Source organism: Bidens hawaiensis, unplaced genomic scaffold (assembly GCF_021521415.1).
Source record: "Bidens hawaiensis isolate Kalapana, Puna unplaced genomic scaffold, B.hawaiensis_p1.1 tig00071525_1, whole genome shotgun sequence".
NCBI classification, from domain to species: Eukaryota; Viridiplantae; Streptophyta; class Magnoliopsida; order Asterales; family Asteraceae; genus Bidens; species Bidens hawaiensis.
In genome coordinates, this window is record NW_027502514.1 from 24,923 (window position 1) to 45,420 (window position 20,498).

Here is a 20,498-nt window from a genome sequence, read left to right on the forward strand (position 1 = left end):
CATAAGCATGGCGTATTTAGATAGTAATCGAAGAAAGGCATACCAACCAAAATAAAGTTTCGATTGAATAGTCAACGACGACGAGGAGAATGTTCGTTGATGGCGATGGAGAGAAAACTAGAAGGTGATTTTGGAGTTTGTGAATGAGCTTTAAGATGGTCGGATCTGTGGTGGGAGGTGGTAACGATGAGACATTGATTAAAGGATTCTAGTAGGCATAACGATGAGATGTGGATGATGATGAAGATGATGATAAGATGACCGGATCTGTGGTGGGAGGCGGTAACGATGAAGATGATAATGAAGATGATGAAGACATGTTGATTTTGAGTGTTGATCTGCAGATAATATGAATGGAAAGGGGAAAGATAGATTTAGGGTTTTTCTAAAAAATGAATGTTGTTATGAGATAAAATGGATCGGATATCCAGTTTGGAAAAGGTGTTTTGTGGGAGGCGGGAATTGGTGAGGGAAAATGCGGTAAGAAGATGCCACGTGGCACAAGGAAAGTTTTATTATTTAGTAATATAGATATATTTAATCTTAGTCGCATTTTGTTTACATCATATTGTAATCTATCTATTGTATTTAAGCTCAATCACTCATAAAGCCTATATGTTATTAATAGTCAATTAACTGTTAAACATCCGTTAAGAAAGTAACATTGATAATGATAACGACGTTAATAATCTAACAATACTATTAAAGCAATACATGCTTCACATGGCATTCAACTAGGGCATCCACATATGATGTCACATAGACTCCATGTCACATATTACCTTTTCTATTAATGTCAAATCACCTCTAACTACTATATAAACCTTAACATTCAACCCCTCAAATTCATTTTTATTTCTCTCTCTCCCCCTCTCTCTCTCTCTCTCCGTCAATATACGATATATTATTCTTCAAGATGAATCCGTTTTCATTTCAGTTGTCCATTGCTTCGATTAGCCAGACACAACATTCCGGTAAAATATTTATTAAATATATTAGTCATTTTTATTTAAACTTATAATATTAGTTGTTGCTAACTTTTGTTTCATATTTATATAATTATATTATGATAGCTTTGGTGTTGTTGATCTGGGCGTGGTTGTTGTTCTATTGACGATGACCATGTGAATAACAATTTTATTGAAGTTCTTATTAAGGATCGTTTGGTAAGATATATTGTCATACCAAAAATTATTCGTTATTTTCATTGTCATTTCAATTTCTTTCCGCTTTGTTTTTTGTATTCATTTTAATTGTAATCTAATTTTACTATAATCTATATAGGTTCTATATCAAACTTCAAGATTCAATTGATATGTTGAAGGTTTTGAGATATACGAAAATATTGTTGATTTATTTCCTTATCTGAATTATTATGATAATTTTTCCGATTACATCCATTGATAATTCTTATTGATTTGTTTTTTAATAGTTCAGTATATCCAATAATTTCAGTTTATGGCTGCCCAACTTGGTAGATTGGCTAATTGTATGAAAAAAGTATTTGATTGAGAGTAGGTTGATTGTGTTTGTTTTGGTCATTATGAATTTATTTTAGTTATAAATTTTTTATCATTTATTATTTTATGTAGCTTAGATAATTCATGTAAATTAATCCATTTATTATGAATAACAATCTTTATTTTTTCTGTGTTATGATTTTTGAATCGTATCTTGAAAGTCTTACCAATTAGTTATTGAATTTCCAAAAAAACGGAATGTTTTTTATAATAATATTTACATATATTTATTTCTGTTTTTAAAATCCGAAATTGACCAATATTGCAACAATCTTTTGTAGGTTTTAGTAATATTCAATCTCAACAAACTTTCCATCATTAATATTTGACCATTAGTTATTGAACTTACAAAAAATTGAAACATTTCTTTATAATAATGCTTACATTTATTTATTTCTGTTTTTAAAATCCGAAATTGACCAATATTGCAACAATCTTTTGTAGTTTTTAGTAGTATTCAATTTCAACTAACTTTCCATCTTTTATATTTGACCAAATTTTAATTAGCATAAATAACAAATTTAATGTAAACTGAAAATTTTAAATAATTTACTTTGGATTATACTTGAAATTTGATATATTTTGTATTAAAAACACATTAATTTATCTGACCAATTTAATATGTGGTGTATTGCTTATTTAAGTTTATATTTAAAAAATCTTAGATATTTACTATAATTGCTTATTTATTTTAAATATTCATCATCTTTAATTTTAATGATACATTTCAATCATTTATACATTATACATTAATTTGTTTCGGTTTTTAAGATCCGAATTTGACCACTTTTTTATTACTTTTTAATATTATCAAATCTCAATAAACTTTACATCTTTTATATTTGACCAATTTTTAATTAGGCATAAATGTCAAGAATTATCGTTTCATCTAAATTATTTTGGCTAAATTAAAAAAAGTAAACTAATAAACTAAATAAAAAATAAAAACTTTCTATTTTTTGTTTTTTACCAACTTTTAATTAGGCATAAATGCCAAGATTGATGTATAAAAATAAAACAAGAATTATCTAATAAAATATATTGTTAAATAAGGTAATGATGCTAAAGTCTTAAAAATAATTTTGTGATAATTAAAAAAGTTAATAGTATGTTGTTTAGTTAGTAAACTTCTATAAAAATGAAAATTTTTTATGATAATATTTCCATTTATTTATTTCTGTATTTAAAAACCGAAATTAACCACTCCTGCAATAATCTTTTGTAGTTTTTAATAGTATTCAATGTCAACAAACTTTTCATCTTTTATATTTGACCAATTTTTTATTAGCATAAATGACAAATTGAACGTATACTGGAAATTTAAATAATTTACTTTTGATTATACTTAAACAGTTAATAAGTTTTGTATTAAATGAACATTAATTTATTTGATCAATTTATTATGTTGTTTATTACTTATTTAAAATTAATATTTATAAAATCTTAGATATTCGCTATAATTGTTTTTTTTGCTAAATATTTATCATCTTTAATTTTAATGAGACATTCCAATCATTTATACATTTAACTATTTATGTTTTTAAGAACCGAATTTTGATCACTCTTTTGTAGTTTTTTTAATAGTCTTGGATCTCAATAAACTTTCCATCATTTATATTTGAACAATTATTTATTAGACATAAATGTCAATATTTACCTATTTGCCTAAATTATTTCAGCTAAATTAAGAAATAAACTACTAAACTAAATAGAAAATAAAAACTTTCAATCTTTTATATTTGACCAATCTTTAATTAGGCATAAATATCAAGATTAATGTATAAAATTGAAAAAAGAATTATTTATTGTTAAATAAGGAAATGATGCTAAAGTGTTGACAATAATTTCGTGATAATTAAAAAAATTAATAGTATATTGTTTAATTAGTGAACTTCAAAAAAAGAAAAGAAGTTTTTTATAATAATATTTACATTTATTTATTTCTGTTTTTACAAAACCAAAATTGACAACTCTTGCAACAATCTTTTGTAGTTTTTAATAGTATTCAATGTTATCAAACTTTTCATCTTTTATATTTGACCAATTTTTAATTGGAATATTTGATTAAAATAATCTCACCTTTAATGTGTTGGCTAATAATAATCATACCCGAGTTATTTCCCTCTGGCAATCCAATCTTTTCTATATTTTTTGTTTTATGATCCATCGTTAAATATAATTAACGGGGTTAACTTTTGGCTGATGTGGCTTGATGAGTTGGCATTTAAAAATCCTATGTGGCTTTTTTTTGCTAGGAAAATTATGTGGAATCCCTCACTCATTTAACACCCCCCCCCCCCCAATTATCAATTGGAGGCCTAATTCCACATCTTGATATCACAATCACCCGTTCTTCGGAACCGGACCTGAACGAAGGGTGTTGTTTCAACCAATGTTGTAAAAGTAGGTATACAAGGCTGAGTACTCTCCGAGTACTCGCTACAAGGTATGGTGCCGAGGGGAGTTTCTTTACCTCCGCCGAGTTACTAAAAATTATTCAAAGGTGGTCAACATTAGTCAGAACCACATCAATTCAATTAATTTGGGTCTATTTTGACTTAAAAAATACAACATAATTCGTATTTTTATAATATTAAAGAATGAATATCATTTTTTTAATTAATGATTAACATTTTTTAGAATAATTCTGTCACACCCCGTTAAGTGAATTGCGGAAGCGTAAAACGGTAATGCAACAGATACAACTGGTATCAAATACATTGTTCATAAAGAAACATTACTAACTAATTTACAATATATTACATTGTTATAACATCTTTTACAAACTATGTGATACAATTAAACCTGTTCTTCAATCACTTTACTTCTAACTCAAATGCCCACGACATCAATCACCAATCAGACACGTAACGCACAGGAAATTACTTCTCATATCTGATTACCTGAAAAGCATGTTAAAACAGGTCAACTACGAATAGTTGGTGAGTTTCATAAGTTTTAACGAAATCGGTTCTGCGCACCATACAGTCATAGTTTGTATGTACGCGCGTATGTAAAAATATGTATTTACGGTTGTATAAATATGTACAGCCATATCCTTGTGTGTGCGTATGCACACATGTAGGTTTATAATATAAATTCGAAATTTCGGTAAAATCGTGATTGTTTGTTCATACTACCTGTTTCCAATTTCCGTGTTTAACCAACCACTGTGGACCCCCTTTCTCCCACAACGGTTCCACATAAACTCAACCACTGTGGCCCCCCTTCCGCCCACAACGGTTCCGCGTTAACATCAACCACTGTGGTCCCCCTTCCACCCACAATAATTCCATGTAAACTCAAACATTATATAGTGTACACGCAAATAATTAGTATATTCTACACATAGTATTTCCTACGGCTAATCACATAGCTTGTATATAGACACATATACACATATAGTATTTATCACGTATCACCAAATACTGTGGCTCCCCATCCACCCACAATACGCATAATCACATTATTTTCTTAACATTCATGTCATAATCAAGTTAGTTCGTTTAATAAGTTGCAGCAGAACTTGGCTCACAGGCCATACTCAACTTTAGTTTATAAGTTGCAGCAGAACTTGGCTCACAGGCCATACTCAACTTTAGTTTAGTAAGTTGCAGCAGAACTTGGCTCATAGGCCATACTCAACTTTAGTTTAGTAAGTTGCAGCAGAACTTGGCTCATAAACAGAAATAAATTCACCAAATATTCTCCGTTTATCAAAAATTACCAAATTTGAACAGGGACTCATTTAAATGATCCCTAATGTCCCTGAAAATTTTCACAAGCTAACAACAAGCACGTCACAACCTAATACTAAACAGCCCTTAAACGAGTGTTACGGGTTTACCTTGTCGGTTTTCGATGAGTTTTGCTAGCTTAAACGACTCTCCGGGTCTCGGGTTGCAAACTCAGTGTATCTACATATCATATAACATCAAACCAAACATAAATCATCCATGTGACAGCCTTGATAATTAGGGTTTCGGTTTTGGGTTCAAACCGTAAAAACGTTGTATTCATGTTCTAATCCGCGTTTTTGACCAAAAAAGTATATGTTCCTGGTTTGTAAACATGTTTAACATCAAAACATGTTGTTACTTGATTTTTATGGTTATTGGATGGTTAAACATGTTTAAAACTAATCAAGAACTAATTTTCCATGATTAAACCTTACTAATCAAGCATGTAATCTCATGTATTTAGAGGTTTACCTTTATGGTTTGGGCTGAAAAATATGAAGAAGTCAGCTGAGATTTTTCTTGGATGGTTTGGAATGTGTAAAATATCTTTGAAGTGTGACTTATATAACAAGCTATACAAAGGGGTCCACCCCCCCCCCCAACTTGCGGTCGCAACTAATAAGGGCCTATTGGGCCTCTTTTTGGCCCAATGGTGCCTCGGTTTTCGTTCCACGCCTAAAAGTCGGTCCAAAATTTAGTTCGGGTTTGGTTTTTCGCAAGAAAATTAGTTCGAGTGCGAAAACCAACGCAAAAACGAGTGTTTTTCAGCTTCTTTTTGTAAAATAAGAAAAACGTACTGACTCGTTGTAAAATTCCAAAATATTTTCACGGATTGCTTAGAACATGTCATATAAGTGTTTTATAAATTTTTTTCGGCTTAACGGATGCTACAATGCTCGTTTTGATATTAACGATTGCGTTTAAGCTTATAGCGTATCGATAAACGAAACCTTTTTCGTTTAAAGAGTTTTAAACGTACTGGGGCCTAAATATCAATATGTTAGCCTCTATAATATATATATAACTCATATATGACCCCTCAGTATATATACAGGTCATAATTAGTATCGGTCGGTTACTTGTTTAAGCACTACGAATTAACCGATTTATCGTTTACTTATTACGTAATGAATATAATATACCTCGTTTTGTCACGAATGTCACATATATCGCTTATAGATAGCACCCTGGGATATCCGGACCATAACCAGACCCGTTTGGTTATTCGTTTGTTCGTTACGTAATAAGCGGTTAAACGCTTATTCGAGTTTGTAAGTACTAAGGTGTACTCGGTTTTGCCACGGATGTCACATTCTCCCCCAGTTAAGAAATTTCGTCCCCGAAATTCAATATGCTAAATATGCTCTTTTTGGGGAAAATTTTATAATCATTTGTTTCAGAATTCGCTTTTCTGTTTCCGAACACGTTTGATTCCCCGTTGTGGATTCCACTGAATTTTATTCAATGAGATTTTATTGTGTCACAACTGTTTGATTTTCCCCGCTCAGAATTTTCACGAGTCTCTTTATAGAGTTTATTTGTATAAAAGTTTTCAAATAATACTAATTCTGCCCTGTCAGTAAGGTACTCGTTTTGATTCGATATATGAAATATCGGGAGTGAAATAATTTTGTTTAATACGTTATGGGGTTAACTTTCAAGGCAATTTTGTACAGTGTTATATATTTTAGAATCAACTCACCGTTCCTCAACTCAACTAACAACTTTCAAAATTTGATAACTTCTCGTATTTCTCAGTATAGCCCTCTTGTTAGCCTTAGGCGGCTTTTGGTTTGTTATTAATATTACGAGCTTTATTTATGATTCTCAAAATCGAATCGGATTTTGTATTTTGGATGTCACCAATTTTTTTCAATTTTAATAAGATGGCGAGTTACATTCTTGCTCGTATAATATAGTATATTACCACTTGTATAATATTATGATGACTGTTAATGTACGAGGATTGAAATTACTGGTCTCACTTCCCTCTATTGTTTGAATAGTTTATTTGATTTGATTGTTTTATAGAGGATTATAGACCGTGCTTAGACCAATTAGGGATCTAAAATTTCATACACAATTCACCAAGAGTAAGATTTCGTTAAGGCAAGTTTTTCAGTTGGATAGTTGTTACAAATCAGAAGAAGGTATTTTGAGTGGATTAATCAGGGAACTATCATTCAGCTTGAATTGCTTTCTTGGGATGTTTAAGGAACACATATTAAAGGTTCTATTTTAGTTTGTTTCCCACTTCCAATGGGGTATCTCGAAATGTTGTAGCATCTCCGAGGATCTTTAGTATTCCCCCAGAACTTATAATAGTGCACACTTTACAACACATGAGCCTATGATTCCTTCATAGATTTTGCTTGCATCTTTATACTAGTACTCAGTTTATCCAAACATCTGGCCTGACTTTTCCTTGTCCATCACTCAGTTATTAAGGCTATAAAAGTGTAAAGTTTCAAGTTTCGGTTACGGATAGTATAGTTTTCCTCATCCTTGTTTCATCATTGAGGTACTAGGTTTTGTTCCGTGTACGGGATCACTTCTTTATCTAGAAGAGACAGTATAACAGTTCTATTTCTATATATAACCTTCATTTGAACTCAACCAACTAGTCCATACTGACTATTACACAATGACTCCTCACTTCCACTGGGAGTGCATCGATAGGGAATAGCTAGTTATTTAGGTTAAGAGGGTAGTTTTTCGAGTAATATGGTTAGTATTTATAGTCTTACTTTTGGTGGTTTCTATAGTATACAGAATTGTTATTTTACTAGACGGTATATTTTCCAAGGTAATAACTTGTAGGAACGAAACGTCTATCAGTGTCCGTAATAAATAAACTAAAGTATATTAGGCATTACTAGGAACGTACATGTTACTACATTTGTTCTATCCGGATTATTCACAATACTTGACCCCTAGTCGAGTTAGACGTCGATGTCGGTCCTTGCCTTTGTCTTCCCGTCGCAATTGGGTTCAATCTAGGACAGTCTTTCTTGATGTGTTTCACACTACCACACTCATAACAGGCATTACGGTTTATTATGGTTTGGTTTTGGTAGACTGGTTGTTGTCGTGTTGGTTGCGGTTGGGGTAGTTGTGAGTCCTGGAGTTGGGTTGGTGGATTTATAGTATTCATAACGGTTTTACAATTTCGAGCATAGTGTCCCACTTTCCCACATTTGTGACACACATTGGTTCGACATTCACCAACATGATGATAACCACATTTTCCACATCTAGGCAAAGGCCCGGTATACTTATCTTGCTTCACATCGGAACTGATCATAGTGTAATTTTGTATTGCAAGGCGCGCACATTTAATCTGTTGTCTTTCTTGTATTCCCGCTCCATAATTGGTTCGTTTTGTACCAGATGATTCCCCGAGCATTCTTAACGCACCACTTCTAATCAAATCAGAAGTTACAATGCCAGCTTGTAACACGGCATTTTCGAAAGTTACAGGGCCAGTTGAATTAACCAAACTCCTGACTTCGGGGGCTAAACCCCAAATGTAGCGTTCAGTACGTTTAGATTCTGGAGTAGCTAACCATGGGACTAGACGAGTCAGTTCGTTAAAGCGATGGGTATACTCCAAGTGATCTGCACCCTTCATTTCTAGATTCCAAAGTTCTTGCTCTAATTTCTGAATTTCGTTTATCGGACAAAAGTGTTTTATCATAAGATTTTTAAGTTCTGTCCAAGACATACGATTGGTTGCCTCTTGTCCACGAATTTGCACAACAGTATTCCACCACATTAGTGCGTGGTCTACAAATGTAGAAGTAGCAAATTTGACAATACAATCTGGTGGACAGTTAGTGATATTAATGATGGATTCAGTCTTTTCGATCCACTTTACCAGTCCATTTGGTCCTTCAGTACCGCTAAATTCCATATGTTTACACAGCATGAAGTTCTTAAGTTGATATCCGTGTTGCGGGGGATTTTGATTGTTACAACTATTGTTCAAGTTCGGTGGGAGATTATCATTATTGAAGGTAATATTGGTATTCAACGGGGGAGTATTAGTGGTGATAGTATCAGTATTTATCGGGGGAGCATTTGTGGTTGTATTAGTATTTGTTGGGGGATTAGTATTTACGGCCGCGTTAGCATTCGGCACTTGATTTGTATTCATAGTTGTATGGATACCAGCAGCGAATTGTGCTGCTATTGTCGGAAGTACTGTTTGTAGTTGTCGAGCGATCATCTCGGCTATATCTGCCTCAGACAACATGTTTACTTTCTTCGGGGCCATTCTATAACAATAACCAGTTATCCAACAATTAACAAAATTCACATACACTAATGATCACAAAAGGAATTACAATAACAAGTAATCAGGTATTTCAATTAACACGTATATATCACACTGGTTTGTTCTCGAGTCTGAATACTAAGGATAGTATGTAAAATTAGCCTAGCAAACGCCAAAGTTTGCTTATATATTAAAAGTTATCATCTCATGACAAGAAATTTTAACCCAATAGGGGTCAATGTTTGTATTAAAAATGCCCAAATCGTCCTCCATATTAGCATAGCGCACCACCATATGCTTGTATGGAGTATCAGAAGCTATACACGACAATACCATACTATTCTTATCTATCAAAGCACGCGTTATAACAATTATATATAGTTCACAACTTATACGACAATTGTTCCTATATGATCGCATTATTGGGAAGCTGTTTTTGTTCGGTCTCTCCTGTAGGTAGATATTTGCTCATTACGAGTTTAATCAGTACGTTATAATGGGAATGCACGTGTACATTCCACCTGACTTCTGAATGTTTGTTAACTATAATCGTAAAATATATTCTTTCACTAGGTCAATCAGTTTTCGTAGGCATGTCGGACTTAATAAAAGTAGTAGTTTACTAGTTGGAGGTAAGTAGGTTCCATTCCAGTCGGGGCACATCATCATTTCGTGAGCATGAGATTTCTCTCCTATAATAACCAATTGGAATAGCAAAATATAGGAGAGGTTGGAGGTTGTCTTTCGTAGATGGTTCGAAGAGTTTGCTAGTTAGGGAGGTTCATCAGAGTTAGTTGTACTGGTGATATGTAAAGGAAATTACTATTATTAATATTTCTTTTTGAAATATTATTAGTTCATTATATGTACTGGTAGTAACGATTGCTCATATTATAAATGAAAACTCAGTTTTGGTAATTATCATATTTATAATTTGATAAATCGGGCTCATCACTAGGTATTTCCCCTAGGGATGGTGTTTGTTTCTGAACAACAGAATTGGAAGGATGACCGGAAAATAGTTTAGATTAATGTCCAAGGAACCAGTTTATAAGATAGGATTGGATTCAAACTGTGGAGTATTATATATATATATATATATATATATATATATATATATATATATATATGTCTTCTTGAAATTATTATCTATAAGTCACACCTCCAACGGTTCGTTCCTGGGCCTTATATATTAAGCCCCTTTTGTGGTTCCATCACATCACCAGATTTAGTTTAAACTTATTGAAGCATTCTTGTATTCTCACTCACGAGCAACACCGGTTCTTCATCAATTGTAAAACTACTCACATCTTTCGGTGCAATCGCTAATCAGAAGAGAATGTTTTTTGATAGTTTAGATCTGCACAAAAGATATTATTAATTAGGGCATAAATAAAATATTTTATTTGTTATGAACAGATATAATATTAATTACAATAAAATATATTATTAATTTTGGTAAGATATAATTTTGATTAGAATATGAATTAATAGTGATTATAACCGAATATAATATTGGTTATGATAAGATTCAATGTCATCCGTAGTACCGTACGTACACGTATCCCTATACCTCGTCTCAGATAAGCACGTATGCACATGTCATATATACCTCACATCACCTTTATGCACGTATGTTGCCATTTTTACCTATCAATATGTTCCGCGACTTCTCCCCGAATTCCCTCGTACAAGCAAGTCTGTTATTACGTTCCGGACCATAATAACTCACTTGCCCTTCGAGTTCATCCCGGCATCCATCAGTATCTATCGTTACTAATTATTAACTTTCCCAATGATAATCGAGCCTACGGTTATATTATAGGTATCATATGGGATAACCTAATTCTTTATAACCAATGGCTCTGATACCAACTTCTGTCACACCCCGTTAAGCGAATTGCGGAAGCGTAAAACGGTAATGCAACAGATATAACTGGTATCAAATACATTGTTCATAAAGAAACATTACTAACTAATTTACAATATATTACATTGTTCTAACATCTTTTACAAACTAGGTGATACAATTAAACCTGTTCTTCAATCACTTTACTTCTAACTCAAATGCCCACGACATCAATCACCAATCAGACACGTAACGCACAGGAAATTACTTCTCATATCTGATTACCTGAAAAGCATGTTAAAACAGGTCAACTACGAATAGTTGGTGAGTTTCATAAGTTTTACCGAAATCGGTTCTGCGCACCATACAGTCATAGTTTGTATGTACGCGCGTATGTAAAAATATGTATTTACGGTTGTATAAATATGTACAGCCATATCCTTGTGTGTGCATATGCACACATGTAGGTTTATAATATAAATTCGAAATTTCGGTAAAATCGTGATTATTTGTTTGTACTACCTGTTTCCAATTTCCGTGTTTAACCAACCACTGTGAACCCCCTTTCTCCCACAACGGTTCCACATAAACTCAACCACTGTGGCCCCCCTTCCGCCCACAACGGTTCCTCGTTAACATCAACCACTGTGGTCCCCCTTCCACCCACAATGATTCCATGTAAACTCAAACATTATATAGTGTACACGCAAATAATTAGTATATTCTACACATAGTATTTCCTACGGCTAATCACATAGCTTGTATATAGACACATATACACATATAGTATTTATCACGTATCACCAAATATTGTGGCTCCCCATCCGCCCACAATACGCATAATCACATTATTTTCTTAACATTCATGTCATAATCAAGTTAGTTCGTTTAATAAGTTGCAGCAGAACTTGGCTCACAGGCCATACTCAACTTTAATTTATAAGTTGCAGCAGAACTTGGCTCATAGGCCATACTCAACTTTAGTTTAGTAAGTTGCAGCAGAACTTGGCTTATAGGCCATACTCAACTTTAGTTTATAAGTTGCAGCAGAACTTGGCTCTTAGGCCATACTCAACTTTAGTTTAGTAAGTTGCAACAGAACTTGGCTCTTAGGCCATACTCAACTTTAGTTTGTTACTATTGTGGCCCCCCTTCTGCCCACAATAGCCCCATAATCATTACAGACCACGTTATCCCCATGGCCATTACAGACCACGTTGTCTCCCAAATTAGTTATGTTTAACATTACATAACGTGTTTGTATAAACATGCTGTCACGTGTAATTTCATTATGTTTTGCAATTCGTATTATCTCCACTCAATATATCAATCAACGATAATAATCATCTTTCATCAGCAAGTAGTCAATCATTATGTTTGTAGGGATTTTTCATATATAAATGTTTAGATATTTTATATCCTGATCCGTGTTTAGATAAATAACGTGTATAAACATGCTTTCCACCCCAAAAGTTCGTAAAATAGTTTAAAGAGTGGGGTCATGAAACTCACCTTATCGTAGTTCGCACAGAAATTATGTATCAATAGGTCAGGTGCCTTGCTTATAGCCTGATTCCTATAAACGGTATCGTACTGTTAATACAAGTACAGTGTTTAAACCAAATCGGGCTGTATAGATAATCTGGGTATAGCTGTTAGGCCCAGAACATGACCATAGTCTTAAATTGTGACGTTGTATACTGTGAAATGATTAAAATCAGACTTGGCTCAGTTTTACCGTTTCCCGAGCCTAGCCAAGTTGATCGTTTACGCGTTTAGGGAATAGGTAAGATCACACAAACTTAAGTAAACATGTTGATTGTTAAAATGATTTGATTTATGAAAGCATCTTGAGGTTTCGGCATCTGGATTGATCGCAGGGTTCGTTTCCGTTTTCACACGGGTTTGATTATACAAAACGCGTACAATCCACCCGAATTGTCCGGAATTCTCGTAAGAAGTTCGTTTTTATCAATTTCAATCAAAAATACGATATTTGACCACTTTTGACATTTTGACATACCAGTCAGTCCGTTAAACACAAAACTGCCGGTTTCGTTAAAACAATTATAATTTAAATCTTCGATTAATCATAACTAAATATGTGCTTATATATAAATTATGTAAATTTTTGTAAAAATACATTAAAATAAGGAGAATTTTATAAAAATATTTTCAGAAATTTTATGATTAATTATTTATTTATAAAAATTCATTTAATAGGTTATAATCGTGTAATAAATGGCCCGTTTATATCAAACAACCTCAGAAAAATCCGATAATTTTTTCAAATGGCCTCAATGTTATTAAATAGCCCCTGCAAAATCTCCAGAACCTAACTCTTTTGAAAAAATGCCTTTTTGTGCGTTTTTCAGCTGTTAAAATTCAGTTAATTCATAATTGCACAAACCATACTTAGGCATTTCCAATGATCCCCAAACTTTACCAGTGATATTACCATCACATATTAATCTCCAAAACCAAGTTTCATAATATTTCAATATGTTTAGCTATTTTTCCCAAATAAACGCTCATAAACGGAAATAAATTCACCAAATATTCTCCGTTTATCGAAAAATTACCAAATTTGAACAGGGACTCATTTAATTGATCCCTAATGTCCCTGAAAATTTTCACAAGCTAACAAAAAGCACGTCACAACCTAATACTAAACAGCCCTTAAACGAGTGTTACGGGTTTACCTTGTCGGTTTTCGATGAGTTTTGCTAGCTTAAACGACTCTCCGGGTCTCGGGTTGCAAACTCAGTGTATCTACATATCATATAACATCAAACCAAGCATAAATCATCCATGTGACAGCCTTGATAATTAGGGTTTCGGTTTTGGGTTCAAACCGTAAAAACGTTGTATTCATGTTCTAATCCGCGTTTTTGACCAAAAAAGTATATGTTCCTGGTTTGTAAACATGTTTAACATCAAAACATGGTTTCACTTGATTTTTATGGTTTTGGATGGTTAAACATGTTTAAAACTAATCAAGAACTAATTTTCCATGATTAAACCTTACTAATCAAGCATCTAATCTCATGTATTTAGAGGTTTACCTTTAGGGTTTGGGCTGAAAAATATGTAGAAGTCAGCTGAGATTTTTCTTGGATGGTTTGGAATGTGTAAAATATCTTTGAAGTGTGACTTATATAATAAGCTATACAAAGGGGTCCACCCCCCCAACTTACGGTCGCAACTAATAAGGGCCCATTGGGCCTCTTTTTGGCCCAATGGTGCCTCGGTTTTCGTTCCACGCGTAAAAGTCGGTCCAAAATTTAGTTCGGGTTTGGTTTTTCGCAAGAAAATTAGTTCGAGTGCGAAAACCAACGCAAAAACGAGTGTTTTTCAGCTTCTTTTTGTAAAATAAGAAAAACATACTGACTCGTTGTAAAATTCCAAAATATTTTCACGGATTGCTTAGAACATGTCATATAAGTGTTTTATAAATCTTTTTCGGCTTAACGGATGCTACAATGCTCGTTTTGATATTAACGATTGCGTTTAAGCTTATAGCGTGTCGATAAACGAAACCTTTTTCGTTTAAAGAGTTTTAAACGTACTGGGGCCTAAATATCAATATGTTAGCCTCTAAAATATATATATATATAACTCGTATATGACCCCTCAGTATATATACGGGTCATAATTAGTATCGGTCGGTTACTCGTTTAAGCACTAGGAATTAACCAATTTATCGTTTACTTGTTACGTAATGAATATTGTATACCTTGTTTTGTCACGAATGTCACATATATCGCTTATAGATAGCACCCTGGGATATCCGGACCATAACCAGACCCGTTTGGTTATTCGTTTGTTCGTTACGCAATAAGCGGTTAAACGCTTATTCGAGTTTGTAAGTACTAAGGTGTACTCGGTTTTGCCACGGATGTCACAAATTCGGTGTTTAAAAATGTATTTCTCTTATTTATATTGATATTCACTTTTTTGTTATAAGTATTAGTAAACTTATGATATTTGAAATATATATATTACCCAAAAACTAATTTTCTTTATATTTATCATGTCCGAGTACTCCGAGTACTCCCTCCAAGGGGGTCGGCCGCCTAGGTACCGCCTAGCGACTTTTGCAACATTGGTTTCAACCATTTTTTTCTCTTTTCATTCCAGATTTTAATCTGGTTGTTGATAGTGCACCCGAATGTCGGGTGGGTCGGATCTTGGGTTTCGACCGGTAATACCGCCGACACAAACATTGTCCGTGACGGAAACTGAGGATTTAGGATCGGAAACAAGTGATGTGGGTGTTTGAGGGTTTGAGAAAGTAGAGAAAGTCCAGACGAGAAGCAATGTAACGACGGCGCCAGATAAGAAGATGAAGGCATCAGAAGCAATGGAGAATGACGACGAAAACCGCACGTACGTCGTCGTTGTTTCTTGCCGATTGAGCTAAAAATGGTGACGGAAAAACCTCCGGTGACTTCATTGGGTTTTGGTAGGTGGAGGTCCGGCAAGGTTAAGGTGAAGTAAGTAGGATTTTTAAATGTCTTGAAAGAAAAAGAAAAAAAAGCCATGTTGGATTTTTAAATGCCAAATCATCAAGCCACATCAGGCAAAAATTAACCTCGTTAACTATTTTTAACGGAGGATCATAAAACAAAAATATGAAAAAGGTGGGACTGCCAGGGGGAAATAACTTATATGGGATTATTATTGGCCAACACATTAAAGGTGGGATTATTTTAATCCAATTTTCCTTTTTAATTAGCATAAATGACAAGTTTAATGTATACTGGAAAATTTAAATAATTTACTTTTGATTATACTAGAAAGTTAATATGTTTTGTATTAAATACACGTTAATTTATTTGACCAATTTAATGTGTTGTGTATTACTTATTTCAAGTTTATATTTAAAAAATCTTACATATTCATTATAATTGCTTATTTATGCTAAATATTCATCATCTTTAATTTTAGGATACATTCCAATCATTTATACATTTATTTATTTCTTGATGAAGAGTTTTTGAAAGCAACATTTTTTAATAATATTTATGAGATTTGCACAATAATCTTGTTAACTTGCTGGTTATATGTTTTAAAGTTTCCCATTGATCTCCTATACCCTATTATATAAAGATTAATTAGTCTATTCGTTTGCCAGTTGAAAAGCATCATTTTGCTCGTAAAATATTTGTGTTGGTTGAATATGTTGTTTATATTTATATGGTTTGTTGATATGTTTTTCCACCCATGTGAAACACGGACTATATCCTAGTAATAATAAATATATTAGAGAATCAGAATTCTTGTGGTCATTGTTTTAATCAATAAGTATGGTATATTATTGCTTCAAGCAAGTGCGCTCTTTTAAGTTGTTTCTTTTACTCTTTATGCATCACATGCTTTTCCTTTTAGAATACAATCGTATTATGAACACATGAGTGTGACATTGTGACGTGTGTGTATTACAAAAGTTGAGGATCGTATACTTCTTAGATAAAAAATAATAATAAGTTTGCTGCAAAATCAATTAATATATAGTGAAAAGTTAATAATTACTGATCTATTATCTTATAGGAGCATACAGTTTACTTTTATAGTTAATATATCAGATTATCAGGCATTTTCATAAAAATAGTTAATTTTGGATGATAATAAAGCATAGGCAATTCGGTTATAAAACCACAAACATTCAAAATTTTATTTTTTAATAAATATTTTTCAACAAACAATTTAACTAAAACAAAAGAATAGTGTAATAAATTTAGGTTTTGTATTTGAATTACCTTTAATAACTTTCCGAATCATGTATATCGCACTTTCAGGTTAACGTAGTTCGTTTGCATACCATACATATAAATTCAATAATCATATAAGACAAAAAGTGTTAGGCAATAACATTATATGTCTTTTTTGTATGCTCACGAATTGATTTAATCATATTTTAAACAAACTAAAGCATCAAACCATCATACTGATTGGGGTAAAACGAGAGTGTCACTTATTAGTTGATATTGTTGGGATTACATTGACAACCATCATCACAACCTCTCGTAAAAAATTACAAGTGTCGGAATGCAGTTGCAACAAATTACATTATATGGTAATCAGATGAATGTATCGACACAAACAATATGGCTAACACCCAATATTATTAATGATCAAGAAATCTGACTCAAAAACTTGATACAATGTCCCTACCCTTTAAACACGGTATTTATAAACTAACCTAAACGCGTTAGAATATATTTAGGACAGAATAAAATCAACACGATAATTATCTCCATCTAGACCTAAAATAGATTTTTCATAAAATAATTATCCATAAATAACCCGATTACTTGCACGCCAAGTTAACCGGTTTCTTGTATCCCAAGTCGCTTCACGCAATAGCCATAAGTCGACTCGGTAATTCCCAACAATCACCCCCTGAATTTCTGAGTCGTATAAGGGAGATCATTCATCTTTAGAAAAGCTTGCATCTCCTTGAACTTTATCCGCGCGAGAGCAAATAAAAACCATATCTTCTCGATTCGTGGTTCTGAGGCGAACACCTCATCATAGTCAATCCCGGATTGTTGCACGCATCCTTTCATCACAAGCCTCGCCTTGTTTTTGTTTATCGACTCGCCGGGATTCCGTTTTACCTTGAATACCCGTTTACCGATTGGCTTAACTTCTTTTGGTAACCCCCGTCAAACTCCACATTTTCTTTTTCTCGATTGAATTGATCTCGGCCCGTATCGCTTTCATCCACTCGGGTTTCTATTTGGCTTCATTAAAACTACTCAATTCATCATTTAATAACACTAGTAGTTCTTCGAGTTCTTCATCGGAATTTACCTTACCGCAGTTTGCGACGGGGTTTGGGCTGTTAGCGACACTTTCATTGCTGTTACTGCATTTAGCGACAGTTTTGTCGTTGTCGCTGCTGTTTGCGACAGCAGTGCTGCTGTTTATAATAAGGCTGTCGATGTTGCTATTTTTAGCGTCCGTTTCATCGTCGCTATTGCTGCAGTTTGTTTCAGAACCGTCGCTATTGCTGCTGTAAGTTTGGGTTGGGTTCGGTTTCACAAGTCCAGACCCGGAATCTATTGGCCCGCAAACACCGAAGAACATACTTGGTACTTTTGCTTGTAAACAAGTTGGGTTCCCAATATTTAGTCGGATTTTATAAAGCATCTTGGCATTCCTCGTGACCTTCATTAATAACCTCCCACTACTATCGTGCATCGTTAAGTAGTTACTTGTCATCCGAATATCACAACCCGACTCGGTTGCTTGACCAAAACTAATCACATTACATTGCAAACCCGGAATATAATAAATATCGGTCATCAATTTATGTTCTCCACTTTTACCTTTAAAAACGATCGAACCCTTCCCTTTGATCGACACACATGAACCATCTCCGAACCTTACTCATCCGTCTATTTGTTCGTTTAGTTCTGCAAAGTATTCACGGTTTCCCGTCATATGGTTACTTGCACCATTATCTAGGTGCCACATGTCGGTCTCGCCCGAATCGGTATCGTACTTCGTCAGAATTACTTTATCTTCGTTAAGGTATACGTTTCCTGAACACCTTCCATCATGAAAAACGAAACATCTAAACCATTTGTTTTATTTTCTTCTGTTCGGTTTAGACAAAGTGCCCAAATTCATCGCACCTGTAGCATTTAATATGTGACAAATCTCGTTCCATACCTTTTCCTTTCTTATCATCTCGACCGCGTCCCCGTCCTCTTGAAGCATGAGATCCTTGACCTCGACCCCTGCTAAATGGTTCAGATTTGGTGAACATTAACCGACTTTGACTGCTCTTGGTTTGAAGATTGTCTTCTTTTATTCTCTCTTCATAGGCTTTTAATCGACCCACCACATCATCGAACTCAACCGTCTTTAAATCTAAAACTTGTTCGAGTGATGTAACTATATGAATAAAACGTCTCGAAAGACTCGTAAGGAACTTTTTTACCATTTTTTCTTCCAAGAATATCTCTCCGAGCGTGGCGGCTTTTGACGAGTAACTCGATAACGTGGCTGCATACTCATCAATCGTCCCTGTTTCATTCATCTTCAACCTGTCGAACTCTGACGTTAGGGTTTGGAGCTTCGCCTCCTTCACCCGTTCGGCACCTAGATGTCGGGTCTTTAACACTTCCCACATCTCTTTCGCCGTGCGCAAATTACCAACTTGTAAAATCTGTGCTTCGGGTATCGATTGAAAAATCAAGGCGATTGCAATATTGTTTCGCTTTGCATCGCCGTTACCCGGATCGACTGTGTCCCACACGCCATGCACATTCATCAGCACGCGCATATGCATAGCTCATACCGTGTAGTTCGTTGTTGTTAGCTTTGGACATTGAAACGAGTTCGGGTTCGGGTTCGTTTCGTTTGCTGCTTGATCGCCCATCGTCTGACTTGATTAAAACTGATTTCGGAAATTAATATTTCCTTCGAGCCTTTTTTTTCACGTGAAGCTTCTTACCAATACAAATCAAGATTATTAATATTGATTCAAACCCTCCTCGGTTTTAACGCCACTTTCAAAATTGATACTAAAATCAATTTTTATTTTTAGACCACGATGTAGTTGAGATTAGTTTTAATACTTACTTTCAGGTCTTCAAGAGTCCCTTGGTCACGGACAACAACTGATTAATCTTCATGAGATCTTTGATCAGTTGTTTCTTGAACCTTGCTCTGATACCAATTATGGTAATCAGATGAACGTATCGACACAAACAATATGGCTAACACCCAATATTATTAATGATCAAGAAATCTGACTCAAAAACTTGATACAATGTCCCTACCCTTTAAACACGGTATCTATAAACAAACCCAAACGCGTTAGAATATATTTAGGACAAAATAAAATCAACACGATAATTATTCCCATCTAGACCTAAAATAGATTTTCCATAAAATAATTATCCATCTAACACTTGAATTTTGTGGATTTCAGTAATACACAAGGCGATAGTTATATTTTAATAGAGTGTAATATTTATTCGTTTAAAAATAGTAGGGGTGGCAACCTTGACCCAAACCATTCCAAATGGGTCAATTTGGGTTGTTTTAAAATTCAAATGGGTTAAATTGGGTCATAGGTTTTAATTAAATGGGTC

The 20,498-nt window shown here is 33.8% G+C and overlaps 1 protein-coding gene across 1 annotated transcript; it reads right to left on the minus strand.

Moving 5' to 3' along the window:
* Nucleotides 1–18,783: 18,783 nt before the first annotated feature.
* On the minus strand, nucleotides 18,784–19,690 carry LOC143605806 (uncharacterized). Its single transcript, XM_077081786.1, has 2 exons — nucleotides 19,032–19,690; nucleotides 18,784–18,946 (listed from the first exon to the last, which is right to left on the minus strand). Exons 1-2 carry the CDS (start codon nucleotides 19,688–19,690, stop codon nucleotides 18,784–18,786), a joined length of 822 nt encoding a protein of 273 aa, XP_076937901.1.
* Nucleotides 19,691–20,498: the final 808 nt, after the last annotated feature.